The 13,636-nt window shown below is 48.7% G+C and overlaps 1 protein-coding gene across 1 annotated transcript in view; it reads left to right on the top strand.

Moving 5' to 3' along the window:
- The window catches only part of ADAM12 (ADAM metallopeptidase domain 12), a 286,201-nt gene that overhangs the window by 209,039 nt on the left and 63,526 nt on the right, over positions 1–13,636 (top strand). Inside the window, exons 10-12 of the mRNA XM_007936890.1 lie at positions 4,122–4,249; positions 5,275–5,346; positions 10,556–10,733. Coding sequence (XP_007935081.1) covers positions 4,122–4,249; positions 5,275–5,346; positions 10,556–10,733 — 378 coding nt within the window. The remainder of the gene's footprint in view (positions 1–4,121; positions 4,250–5,274; positions 5,347–10,555; positions 10,734–13,636) is intronic.

Consider the following 13,636-nt stretch of genomic DNA (forward strand, 5'->3'; position numbering starts at 1 on the left):
CCTTTCCATATAAAGTTAGTGATCATTTTTTCCATATCCCTAAAGAATGTTGATGGGATCTGGATTGGGATTGCATTGAATGTATAGATTGCTTTGAGTTCACCCTTTCTTAATGAAAATAGAGAGAGCAGCAGGCTTGCCTTGGACTGCAGAAAATGGAGTTCATAGAGTAGGGGAGGTGACAGTCACAGCAAGACCACTCGTTTGCCCAACCAGTTCTTGCTCTGTCCCTACTGTGTGCTATGTCCTACGTGCAGGGTGGAGCAGAGACACCAAAGGCAGGGTCCTTGACTTCATGGAACTCATGCTGGGAGGGCCAAGGGCTCTGATTGGGGGGCATTGTGGGTGACATGGACCCAGCAGGGGGCGCCTAACCAGCCTGTTGACACAAACCGAACCAAACCAATGCAAACCCACTGCTGTGGAGTCGATTCCAACTCATGGCGACCCCCATTGGGTTTCTGAGGTGGTAAATCTTTACAGAAGTAGATTGCCCAGTCTTGCTTCCGTGGAGTGGCTGGTGGGTTTGAACCACCAACCTTCTGGTCCTGGGTAGCTAGCTTCTTGTCTAGTACTTCAATGGATGTTCTTAAACAGTAAAGACACATTTTTAAGCATAACCATGATAGTATTTCACATCTTTTAAAAATGCCCAATAATTCTTGATGATTGAGGAGCAAAGGTTGGAAGGGGTCCTGGGGAACATTCTGGAATAAAGTCCAGTCTGAGCTGATGTCTGAAGAATCAAGTAGGGGTTAGGCAGATCTCTCCTTGAAAATGGCTAACTCGCACTAGGGTGAAACTGGATTTCTTTTTTGAGGAGAACTGTCGGAAAACGTATTTTAAAGGAATACAATGAACTACAGTTTTCAGTGAAAAATCCCTCAGAGCTTTGGCTGCAGCGGGAATTGATAGAACTGTGAAGCAGGCAGAAAGTCCTCACTCTGTGGATTTGTTTGAAACTTGAACTGGAAAAATAGTGCGGAATACAGACAATTAAACCTCACTTCCTTTTAACCTTGTGAGAGCTACTTGATAGCATGAATACATTTGTCATGAATGGATTTTTCCAGAATGGAATTGAAGAAATTTATTTCCCATATCAGCTCTTCATTAAGGGCAACTATGTATTTTTCATAATGGAAAGTTTAAGAAAATTTTTACTTCCTTCTTCAAGATACTAGAAAAATAAAAATGGAAATCTTTATCCAAGCGGGGGGAGAGCAGCTGTCTAATGAGAAAGCTCGGTCAGATGAAAATATTCCTGGTTCGAATCCATTTAATTATTCAGCCAGAGTCATTTAGTTTGCTGCATCCGGACATTATCATAAAGGAAAAATGAACCGATGGGAGGGAGTCTTGAAAACAGTTCAAGAAGGGGACACAGCAGTGTGAGTGTGTTCCTGTTTCCTCCCCATGTAATTAGATAGTGCTCACTGAAAAGTCAATGAATTTGTCTCCAGTTACCACAGAGTAAGAATAATAACTCTCAGAGTCACTATGAGTTGGAATCAACTCAGTGACAATAGTTTTGGTTTTTTGGTTTAACAATACTAAGAGCCACTGCCCTGAGGCATGGTGGAATTGTCGCCCTCTCTTAAACTGGGAACAAAGCAGAGCAGTCCAGCTAGGGAGATGTATCTGCATGACCATTGCTCCTGAAATACCTGCTTCAGGGGGAACGGACATAGACAGACTTGGCCTTGACCCTGCAGGACTGCATCGAGTCGGCCCCGACTCATAGCGACCCCTCCTTGGGTTTCCAAGACAGTATCACTACGGAAGTAGATTGCCCAACCTTCCTTCCGAGGAGGGGCTGGTGGGTTTGAACCACCAGCCGTCTGGTTAGCAGGCAAGTGTCTTAGCCACTATGCTACCAGAGCTCCCGCAGGACTGCATTGTTGTTGTTGTTGTTATGTGCCGTCGAGTCAAACCCGACTCATAGCGACCCCTCCTTGGGTTTCCAAGGCAGTATCACTGCGGAAGTAGGATTGCCCAACCTTCCTTCCGAGGAGTGGCTGGTGGGTTTGAACCACCAGCCGTCTGGTTAGCAGGCAAGTGTCTTAGCCACTATGCTACCAGAGCTCCCGCAGGACTGCATTAGTGATTTCCTATTTCATCAGTGAACTTAGTGAGGTGGGAATTGTTATACTCATTTCAAGGATAAGGAAATCGGATGGAGCTTAGAAAGTTAAACGAACATCTAAACTTTCAAAGGAAGGCCATGGTCGTCCATTGGTAGAATTCTGGCCTTCCTTGCAAGGGACCCAGGTTCAGTTCCCAAGCAGTGTACTTTATGCACAACCACCGCCATCTGTTGGTGGGTACCTGCTTGTGGCTATGAGGCTGAACAGGTTTCCGCAGAGCTTCCAGAATAAGACTACAGAGACAGGCTTGGGAAGTCAGGGAAGACCATTGATCACAACGGTCTAACCCACAACCAATTGTGAGGGTGGCCTAGGGCCAGACAACATTTCTTTCCGTTGGGCATGGCATCACCATGGGTCAGGGGACCCACTCCATGGCAGCTCGCCACAGCAACTTTTCCAGACAGTCAAAGTGGAAGCATCAGGACATAATGGTGCCAGAGTTCAAGTTGCCCAAGTGCAAGCGCCTGCCTTTCCACCTTCCTCTCAGATCCAAAGTGGTAGCAGCTGTGATCCTCAGGAGGGGCAGGATAGCATCTGTTGTGGGGCGCTGGTTGGAGATACAAATGTCCTCAGCATCTGACTGCAGGTTCATGGGACCTCCAGGCAAACAGACAGATGGTCCAGTGAGGCTTAGGCAGCCATGCAGCCCAGCCGCCTGGAGTGTTGGCCACACGGAAGTGGTCATGTTTGGGCTCCATGTGGGGACTGAAGCCACCCCATTAGAGAGCAGTGTCCCTGTGGGACTTCTGAGAGGTGGAAGGCAGCCCCGTTTATAAATTGTTTCATTCTGCAGGCCTTTTCCAACCTATGTTACGAAAGCAGAGAATTATTTCCTGTCATTGGCTTGCTAATCCAGCATTTTATTTGTGGTAGAACATGTGTGAAAACATTGCAGCTGAAATTCTGCCAATCCCCCTCCCACACACACAACCATTGCTTCCTCCTCTCCTCAGGACACGTGGTATGGAGGCCATGGTGTGAGGTCAGAGGTGAATTCTGGGCCTCTCTGTAACCAGCAAAATCTGGAAGGGTCCACATTAAGTTCCAGGAGGTTAGGAATTGTGTCTGTTTTGTTCGCTGCCAATTCCCTGGCACCTAGAATAGTGCTTAGCACATAGAAGGAGCTCGATGAGTATTTCTTGACTGAAAGGATGGGTGGATGGATGGATACCTGAATGAGGACTGTGTGGGTGGATAAGGGGATAGGTGTGTGGGGTAGGTGGATGGACAGATGGGTAAGGGTTGAGTGGATGGATGAGTGATAGATGGATGATGAGGGAGTGGGTGGGTGAATGAATGGAAAAATTGTTGGGCAGGTGGATAGATGAATAGACATTACAGCCCACCAGAGGGGTACAAACTATGGCCATATCTTTAGCTATTGTGTGAAAGCTCAGCTTCTAGGGAGAGGGTTCTGAGGCTGTTGTCTTTTATGCCAACTCCAGTGTGTGCTGACATGCCATTTCAGGTTTTGTACGTGCCTCATTATCCTACCGTGGATTTTCAATAGCACGTAAGAATAGACATGATATGAGATTTAAGAAACATCATCAAAAACCAAGGTATGAGAAAACCCAGGGACACAGGATGCCACCCCTTTGACATGCTCCATGGGAATCTGGGTGATGGGGGCAATTTATTTTCAAAAAGCAGAATCCCTGGCCTTTGGGGCATCTTCTGGAAGCCTTTGCTTCATTTGCCTGAAGAAGGGCGGGGTGGGGGATGAAAATATAAAATCTAAAAGTAGTTATAAAAGACAGACCCTGTATAGGTGGGCCATTCTCTGGTTTACAAAGAACTTTGACACCTTCCCTGCCATTGGCTCATCAAACTTCTAAGAGCACGTACACTCTCCTCCACTTTACAGATGAGAAAACTGAGGTGGCCCTGACCCCCACAGTCGGGCAGGGAGACTCTGGACGTCAGCTGGCAGCTTCTGCCTCCTGGACCGTTTCCCTGCCCCTCCCCCAGTGCCTGGGAGCAGGAGAGCCTTCAGCTGGCTCCTCACGCTCTGGAGTCCTAGGTTGCTCTCACAACCCCCGACCCCTGACCCCTAGGCTCTCACCACCTGGAGCTCAGCAAGACCCAGCAGGGCACAGGTAGACATCAACCCTGTTTGGGTGGCTGAGCGGTCCTGACTGTCGTTTCTGTCATATTTGATTAACAGTACGTTTCCTGTCACGGCCTGGCAGGGCCATCAGAGGCAGCAGACGTGCCCCGTGCAGGTCCGTCTGCTGGGGTGGGAGGCTAGGATGTATGAACTCAGAGACTAGCAGGTCCCAGATCACCTTGGATCTCCTCTGGGTGAGCCCAGTCCCACAGCCCCATGCGGTCAGTGGCCTCTCTTAATGACTCTGAAAAGCTACAGGTCCCATCTGCTAGGGCTGGTGCCTTCACCGCAGCCATCGAGATGGGGTCCCTTTCATGGGACACCGCACCTCTGCCCTCAAGCACCTTGCATTTCAGGACTTGGTCCAGGAGGGAACAGCCATCATAGCACAGAAGTGGAAAATCCACCTTCCGGTAACTTCCAGAAGCCTCCTAAGTGCCTCACAACAACCAGAGCTCAGCTGGTCTCCGTCTTTATTAAAAATTCCCCTGCAGTACATTTGTAATTTAATTGGTTTGTGTGGCGGGGGAGCAGAGGTCAGAGTTCGTGTGTTTGGAGCACGAGTGATGATGTTCTCCTGCAGATAGCTCCATTCTGGGCCCCCGGGGTCTGCTGTCAGCCATTGAAAAGCCCTACTAAGGGCAGTTTGATTGTGCACGCCTGGCAGCTGGTTCCCTCTTCCCCCACAGCCCCTCTGGTGGGCCCATGGGTCAGCATCAGCTTAATGCCGTCACTTTCTGGGCCTCGAGTTGATGTGAGGATACATTTCCCATTGGCTTCAGCCTGGGTTCCCCTTCTGTCATGGAGACAGTGCTCTGAATGTCACACCCCTGTGCACCCTTGGGTGGGCAGAATGTCACCCCACTCAGATCCACGTCCCTCTCTCGTCACTGCTTTTTATGCAGGTGACTTTTCTCTGCCCCGAGCTGCTGGGCTCCTCCCTGAGAGGTGCGGTCTCTCCTGGGCTGCACCCAGGCGTGCTGGATGAACCCCTGACCTGGCCTTTGTTTCCAGGCACCATGGACGTTCGGACGGTGGTGAGAGGGATGCTCCCGAGTGGAGGCAGAACCTCACGGTTCGCAGCGTGTGAGCACGTTGTTGGCCCGTTTTCTGGATGTGAAGATTAAACCTAGTGGGGCGCTGGTGGTCAGGCTCTGGCACATCTTCTGATTTGGTTCTTGGGGCTGCCTCTGCGCTGCCCACCCAGCTAAGGGAAGAGCCCCCGGCCTGCGGAATCTGGCTTCCTCCATCAGGAAATCACCAGGCCCTTCGTGGCCACAGAAGGAAATCCGGGAGCCTGAGCAGCCTGCTTTCACCCAAACCAGCTGGCTGTGTGCCATCGAATCGGTTGCCAGCTGTGTGATGGGAGTGTGTTTCAGTCGATCTGAAGGAAGGACTGGATGGCTTGCCACCCAGGTTTGCTGCAACATCAGTTTCCGGCTACTTGCCTGGGTCAGCTTCTTCAGGACGTTCCATCCTTCTCCGGTCACTTCACCTCTTTCCTGTAGTCAGCACGTGTGCCCGCGTCAGCCCAGAGCTCAAGGCAGGACCACCATGAGGGGCTGAGGAAACCAGGGGGCGGCTGACCCCCAGCCCTGGTGGGTTCTGCCTGATTTCCAGCAAGAAGAGCACTTCCTTTAGGTTAATTCCAGAGCTTCTCCGAGGTAAATCACCTCCAACGTCTGTGTCAGTGTTGACAGACTGGCTGCGTGGGATTCGCCCCAGAAAAACACTGGGGAAAGGCACTGCAGGATCCAAAAGAAAAGATTTTTCTGGCTGTGAGTTTATCGAAGTAGAAGTGACCCTCTCCGTGTTTTGGCATTGTGTGGCGGCTAAAATAAGAAGCCGTGGCTGCGTTTACAGGACAAAGCTGCATATGGCATTTCTCTTTTGAAAAGTGTAGCGTTTGGGGTTTGTTTTTTGTTCTTTGGTTTTTTTCCAAAATGGCCTAGCTGTCTCTTTCAGCTTTTTTTTTTTTTTTTTTACGTCACAGCTTGCCTTCAGCAGGGAGCTTTGCCCCCGAGGGTCCCTGCTGGTTAAATAGAGAGGGCTCCTCCAGGCAGTGCCCACTTTCCCCCTGCCAGGGTGTCTAGGAGAAAGCCTGGGGTCGTGAGCTGAGAACAGCACTCTGTCCGGGGCCCCAGGGACCAGTGGTTCAAAGGGTTCACGTGTCATGCAGAAGGGTTTCTTTTGCGAGTGATTTTCCCATCTTGTCGTGTGGTAGCAGCCTGTCATTATTACGTGTCAGCTCAGCTGCCTTCTGAAATATTTAGGATTATTTATTAGAACCATTATGAATTTCCATTGTGACAAGCTTGCTGAAAACTATGGATGAAAGCAAGGATTTGTGTTATCAAACTACTGAACATGAGTTGCACAAGGAGGTTGGTGACATCATCCCAGCTCCATGGCCAAGTCCAGGTTCTTTGCTCCGATGCTTCAGGGAACAAAACTGGGAAATAAGAAAGGGGGAGTACAGGTGAGGGCAAGGCAGATCATGGGATTGGAAGCAAGTGGGAGAGGAGTGTCAGGCCTTGACGTGTATCCCCGAGACTGTGTAATAAACCCTAACTCCTGTGGTCTCATTCACGTGCAGGTTGATAACAAGTCAGTCTGTTCCCTAGAATATGTAAAGGTATTGGAAAAGCCATGCATACTTTGAGCCTAGCTTTTAGGGACACGGGATTGAGAGGAGGGTTTTAAAACCGTCTTCATTGACCGTTTCTTAGCAAATGGTTTCGTGGTACACAAAAGACAATAAATGTAAAATGTGTGCAGGGCAATCTAGACACACCTGGCTGGCATTTCTTCTTGTTCTGAAACAAATGGCTCTGTCCGTAGGGCAGCTCTGTCCTTGGAGCAGCTGTACAGCAAAATCTGCATTTTAAATGCAGGCCAGGCATTTCCAAACTGTACTGGGCATCACACTCATCTGGACTGTCAACAGGTGAATGGGCACACAAGCGTCTTCCATCCAGGAGATGTGAGGTTCAGAAAGGATGGGGCTGTGTGACCTGTGCTGTGGCATGGATGGACCTGGAAAACATGATGCCAGGTGAAAGAGGCCAGACTCACAGAGGCCACCTAGCGTCTGATTCCGTGTATCTGAAAGGTTTAGAATCGGCAAGTCCATAGAGAAGGAAGCAGATGAGTGGTTTCCTATAGAGGAAGGGGGGGGGGCTGCTTATGGGACACAGTGTTTCTTTTTAGAGTAAGAAAAATGCTCTGGGATTCGAGAACGGTCATGCCTGTACAGGCTGGCGAAGCCACAGACGTGTACACTGTAAGATGGTTGCAGTGTGAATCCCGCCTCACAGGAAGAGAGCATGGGTCACAGGGCCCCACCCTAGAGCTTTGGGACTCAGTAGGCCTGACGTGTAGCTGAGATTTTGCATTTTTTTGAGTTTCCAGGCACTACCGTTGCTGCTGCTGTAGGTTGTGACACACTCCTTGAGCGCCACTGGTCTAGGCCTGTATTGGGTGGTGGTGGAAGGACATGTCCTCTGTGTCTCAGTCAGTCCCCCAGGCTCATTGATCCCCTTCCAGGTCTCAGCTATTTGCCACAGGTAGTCCATAGAGGGCTGGCAGCAGTAATGAGAAAAATGTCTTCTCTCATTATGGAACTTGGAATCAAGACATGGTCCTGTTTAGTCTCTGCCCCCTAACTGTGAACCCATTAACCAGTCCTTTTTCCTCCTTTGCAAAACGGGGTGGTAATACTGGCTTTGCTGGATTGTTGTGTACATTTCAGTTCCTACAAGAAAGGATGCCTAAAAGAAATATTACTATGAAAACACATCCACCATATAACCTGGCTTAAAAGCAGGCACAGTAAATAGTTACCCCCTCAAAACTTATTTTCCCAGTCCCTCCTCTTAGGAATTTATATCCTTGTGGGAACAAGACAATGTGGGAAGGGAATGATAACTAATGACAGAGCATTGGACTGAAATTGTACTTAGTAGACAGATTCTGGGTATAAGGCATAAGTAATATGCTTATATCTGAGGGCTAGAATTTTTCAAGGACCATTTCCTGGGGGGAGTTGAATCTTAGGGTGGTGAATGGATGGGGAGGCTGTAGGTGGATGAGCACAGCCCATGGGGAAGGTGCTTGGCAGGGTTCCAAGCAAGGGGGCAGCAGGCAAGTCCCAGGTGATGTTTGAATCAGTTTGTCTGCCAAGGGAAGTCATAAAGATATCCCAAGAAGCATTCTTATGCAGCCTCATTAAGGCAAGTTGTGGTTGATTGCTTTTGCATCCAACAGATGCAAATTATTAATTTACTTGTAGGTTACAATTACACTCCAGAGTTAATAGCCTGAGATTGATAGAGAACACTTGGGGAGACAGAGCAGTGTTATCAGTTTGGCAGAGGAAATTGTCACAATTTCGAAATCTTGCCAGGCTCACTCATTGGGTGGCAAGTGGAGTGGGATGTCTATGGGGAAGCATTGCAGCTTGCATCAGTTTGGCCAATTGATTGTGATCCAAGTGTAATGTCACTCTGTAAATGTCCCTGTGGGGGGAGGGCTCGTGGGCCCGCTGGACAGCAGACCCTGCTTCCTTATAAGTACTAAAACCTTCTGAGTTTCTGGCACCTTCTCCCTTATGATCTCTGCTGCCTGAGACATGGGAAAATTCATTTGTGAAAGAGACGGACACACGGTACATGTTGGGCAACACCAGCTGCTACAATAAAGAAGCCACACATTTCAGGGGCTTTAGAAAATAGAAGGGAGCTCTGGTGGCACAGCTTAAAGTCTTCAGCTGCTAACCAAAAGGTCAGAGGTTGGAACTCACCAGCTGCTCTGTGCGGGAAAGGTGAGGCAATCTGCTTCCATAAAGATTTATAGCCTTGGAAACCCTGTGGGGCAGTTCTACTCTATCCCGTAGAGTCACTATGAGTTGAGATTGGCCTGATGGTAGTGGAGTTAGGCAGTAGAATTGTGTCCCTTCTACATGGTCATCTGGAGCTCTGGGCTGCATGGGCTTTCCTCAGTGTAGGGAGTCAGCCCAACTTGCACGTCTAAAGACCTTAGAATATACTCATTTAGGACGCAGACGGGAAAAGTGGTGACATAAAGAAGGGACACTCCCAACTTAAATACCCACATCCCTTCTCCTCACTCTCCATTGTCAAGAATCTGTACACATTTGCCATGAGACCAGGAGATATGGGTGGTGCCTCGGTACCATTACTGAACATTTTGACCATGGATCCAATAGATGGATCCTAATCGAAGGAAGGAAAATCATGGAAGAGGTCTTCAAATTCATATGGAAATCAGACTTACTGTATCCATTGACACTGGGGGAACCCTGAATCTGTTCCCCAGAAGTAATTGGTAAACCTTGAACCAAAACTGTCCCGTGAAGCCATCATTAAACTACACAGCAGTTCAGCTCAGTTAATAAAGAATGCCTCGAGCATTGTGCTTTTATAAAGAAGAATCTGTGTGACTTCAAGATGACAGTAGTTCATCCAAAGCACAGCTGAGAACTTCAATGGGCAGAGGGTCTAAAGGAATGATGGTGAAACCATGAGTCGAGATACTGGGAATGGGAGGGGATTCAGCGTGAAGCATGTGAGCAGTGTCACTGAAAGACGTGTAGAGATTGTGAGTGGATCTCTGGTTGCTTATGTACACTGCCCCCAAGCAAAGAAAAAAGTACCCAGCCCACTCTGGAAGCCCCTCTAGGAAAGGAGCCTTGCTGTCCCAGCCCTTTGTGGCTAGTGTTTCAGGCCAGAGTAGGACCTGCATTTGGGGACCACCTCCACCCTCTGATAGCTGTGCTTGGGGAAGGCGGTAATTTGCCCTCGTAGGCCCGACTGCCAGTATTGGCAGATCCTCACCTTCGTTGAGGGCTGTGTCACTGTAAACAGAATTGGGAAGCATAACCCTCTTTTCTTTTCTTCTTGACTTTCCCGTAAGGGTGTTGACACGTGTTCATTTAACTAGCAACTGTGAGAATACACTTTCCATTCTATCAGTTTCCCAAGGGTGATTCACAACATCTCTTATAAGGCTCTGTTTAAATTTGCTGACTTGCAAACCATGGAAGGTCATTTCTTTCCTATTGCAGCACTGCCTGGAGAGTACTGGTGCTGCACAGGGGTGATTATTTGACACAGCTGAGAGCCCCTTGTTATGCGCTGAGTCCTTGCGCCTTTGTCCATTGAGACCAACAGCGGACACATGTTGGGGCAGATGTTGAAGTGCCACCATGCATAACAGCTCATGAACGGCGACTCCACGCTCTGAGGACTTACTGTTCTGGGCTCTTCTTTCTCAGGTACCCCTTCCCCATGGTGTTCAGTAGCTGCAGCAGGAGGGACCTGGAGACCAGCCTGGAGAAAGGAATGGGGATGTGCCTCTTTAACTTGCCGGAAGTCAAGCAGTCCTTCGGGGGCCAGAAGTGTGGCAATGGATATGTGGAAGAGGGAGAGGAGTGTGACTGCGGGGAAGTGGAGGTAAGAGGATCTTTTCCAGAACGTTGTCTCGTATCCCTGGCTGGGTAGAGACCTGAGAACTCACAGGAGCCATGCAGCAGAAGGTAATTTCTAGAAATTCAGGTGCAAAAGTCCTGTGTGGCCATCTTGAACAAGCCTCCCAAGGTAGGCTAGCTTGCTTGAATTGTAAGTCTTCCAGACTTCGTTGCATCATTCGGTTTAAACAGATAAAGGATGTTCTTTATTGAAGGGCCCAATATTCTCAGCAAGATGAGGACAGGAACAATAGAAAAGATTTGGCTTTGAGTTTGACAGAAAGCAAGCCTCGGAATTCCAGCTTCAAATAGCTAATAAGCACCATTTCTTTCTCTTTGTAAGATGTGCTACCAGAGGGGAATTAGAATAAGCAGTCTTCCCATTTAACCAGGAGCCACTTCTCAAGTTTAAATTCATCTGTTGCTACAGCAGCTGCCTCTGTATGCAAAGCCCGGGCCTCCCAAGGCCGCTGCTTCCAGGGTTGTTAGCTTTCAGAAGCAATAAGTTAAAGCAAAGAACGTTTTTATCCAGCAAAGCGCGTATTTAACCCTTGCTTCCAGCCTGTGTCAGGAACTGTCCTGCTTTCTGTAGGGTCCAGAATAAAGTTCATCAACATAGAAATGATAATGGCTGCTTTTCTATCTCTGCGTGATCTCAAGGGAAAGAGACAGGATGCAGTGAGCCACCTAGGAAAAGGGACGGCCTGGAAGCTTGGAAGAGGTTGTGTTTAGAATAAATCAAAGCAAGTTTGCATCTCAGGCCCTCTACACGTGGGAATCCCTCCCCAGAGCTTATACAAGCTGAAATGGAAGATAGGTTCAGGCGAGCTTAGCGAAATTAAGGGGCTTAATGAGGGTTTAGCAAGATGGTGTTCTGGAGGGCGGTTTTTAAGGGGGTTCTAGGCTGGAAGGGAATTTGTGCTGAGACCCTGGGGCACCCTCACATCCCTGTGTCCATCACATCACCAACTGAATCATGGTCTTTCTCATCGCTTGGCACCCAGGCTCTCTCTGAGGTTTTCCATACCTGCAGCAATGTCCTCGGCTGGCAGTTTCTACAAGCACATCCTGGGTCAGTGATTCTTGGGGGCATGGAGAGAAACTCAGTATTCATCAGTGGTCAGGGCATTGTCCTCAACAGAGTTTAGTTTGTCTCCAGTGTGCTGAGAGTGGGTGCCATGCAGGAGCAAGTCCTAATGATGGGTTTCTAAGATCAGTGGAGGAAAACGTGAAACCATCATGGGAGAGACTGTGCAAAGGAAAGCTTCCTTGGAGGCCATGTTAATTACTTGAAAAAAATTAGCTTAAATTACCCATATTTCTCTGGAGAGGCTGTGTTGACTTAAAATGGTTTATCTTTGATTTAAGCTCCTTATGAATTTAAATCAATTTGACAGCTCTTTTTGGAACCATGAATCCTCAGGGTTTGCCTGACTCCACTGGCAGTCATTTACTCCATATGCCACCCCATTGTCAGCCCCGCCACTTGGCATCACCGCCACCACCAACACCGTTCCTTTTACCACCATTCCCACCACCTTCATCCTTATCACTGTACCAGTGTTACTGTCCCTACCACCGCCACCCACCACTGTACCAGTGTCACTGCCACCATTCCCATCACAACTACCACCATCACCACGGCTGTACCAATATCACTACCACCGTCACCATGACTGTCATCACCCCTGTACCAGTGTCACTGCAACCACCCCTACCGTCATCACCATGGTACCTGTCACCACAGCCATCATCACCACCACTATACCAGCATCAGTACCACCATTCCCATCACTGTTATCCCCATCTCCACCATCACCACCACCACCATTATCCTTACTATTACTACCACCACCAGTACTGTAGTCACATCACCATAAATACCACCACCACCACCATTATGTCAGCAAATTTGAGCGTCTGAAATTCTGATCCTCCCGTTTATCTCCATCACGTTGTCTTCCAGCTTGTACTTGACAGGATCCTTACTACCTACCCTGTCAACTCATTACGTTGCAGGGTAGCTTCAATTGTCATAAACTTCTTCCTTACATAGAGTCAAATCTGCCTCCCTGTAACTCCCAGCCTTGTAATTCTGTGTTTGGGGTCCTTATTTCAGGGGAGCTAAATTCTTGATTCTTGAACTTGGAGTCACCTTATCTAAAATTCTTTCTTCCAGGAAATCTTGAGTCCCAGATGAGCCTGTTGCCTCACTTTTTTTTTTTTTTTTCCTTTTTGAGGTCCATGCACAAACTGTGTCTAGCAGTATAACAACCTATTCCCTGTTTCCAAAGTACTTGGACCAAGACTTTTAATCTGACCTGTAACCTGGGTTCTGTCTCCCCTACCATGTGCTCAGACCCTGGAGACAGCCACCATGCCATGGCACCATATTGGCCCACAAGGGGCTGAGTACGTGGGAGTATGTGAGTGTGAGGGTGAGGTGAGAAGGACTTCTGCCAGAACACAACTGAACCCAGCCTCTGCTCTCTCGTTCCCAGAAATAACCTTCACCCTTTTCCAAAGGGTGCATCAGAGTTTGTCCTCATTCATTATGATTAAGAACCCCTGTCTGCTCCCAGAAGGCTGGCAGTTCAAACCCACCAGCCATGCCTCGGAAGGGAGACTGGGCAATCTACTTCCGTAGAGATACTGCCTGGGAAACCCAAGGAGGGGTCTCTAGGGTCAGAACCCACTGACTCAACAGAGGTGAGGTGGTGGGTTTTTTCATATCTACTACCGAAACAAGGCGGGCTTGTACTTACTCACTGATCTGCACTGAACACTTCCCCTTGTTACCCTCCCAAGAGGGACCGGGTCTCCGGGAGCAAGGTAAGCACGGGCGTAGCACAGAGTAGCAGGCCGGGAAAGCAGGAGAAAGGGGTAAAA

The sequence above is a fragment of the Orycteropus afer genome, unplaced genomic scaffold (assembly GCF_000298275.1).
Source record: "Orycteropus afer afer isolate SDZICR_OR568_19922 unplaced genomic scaffold, OryAfe1.0 scaffold00038, whole genome shotgun sequence".
NCBI lineage: Eukaryota > Metazoa > Chordata > Mammalia > Tubulidentata > Orycteropodidae > Orycteropus > Orycteropus afer.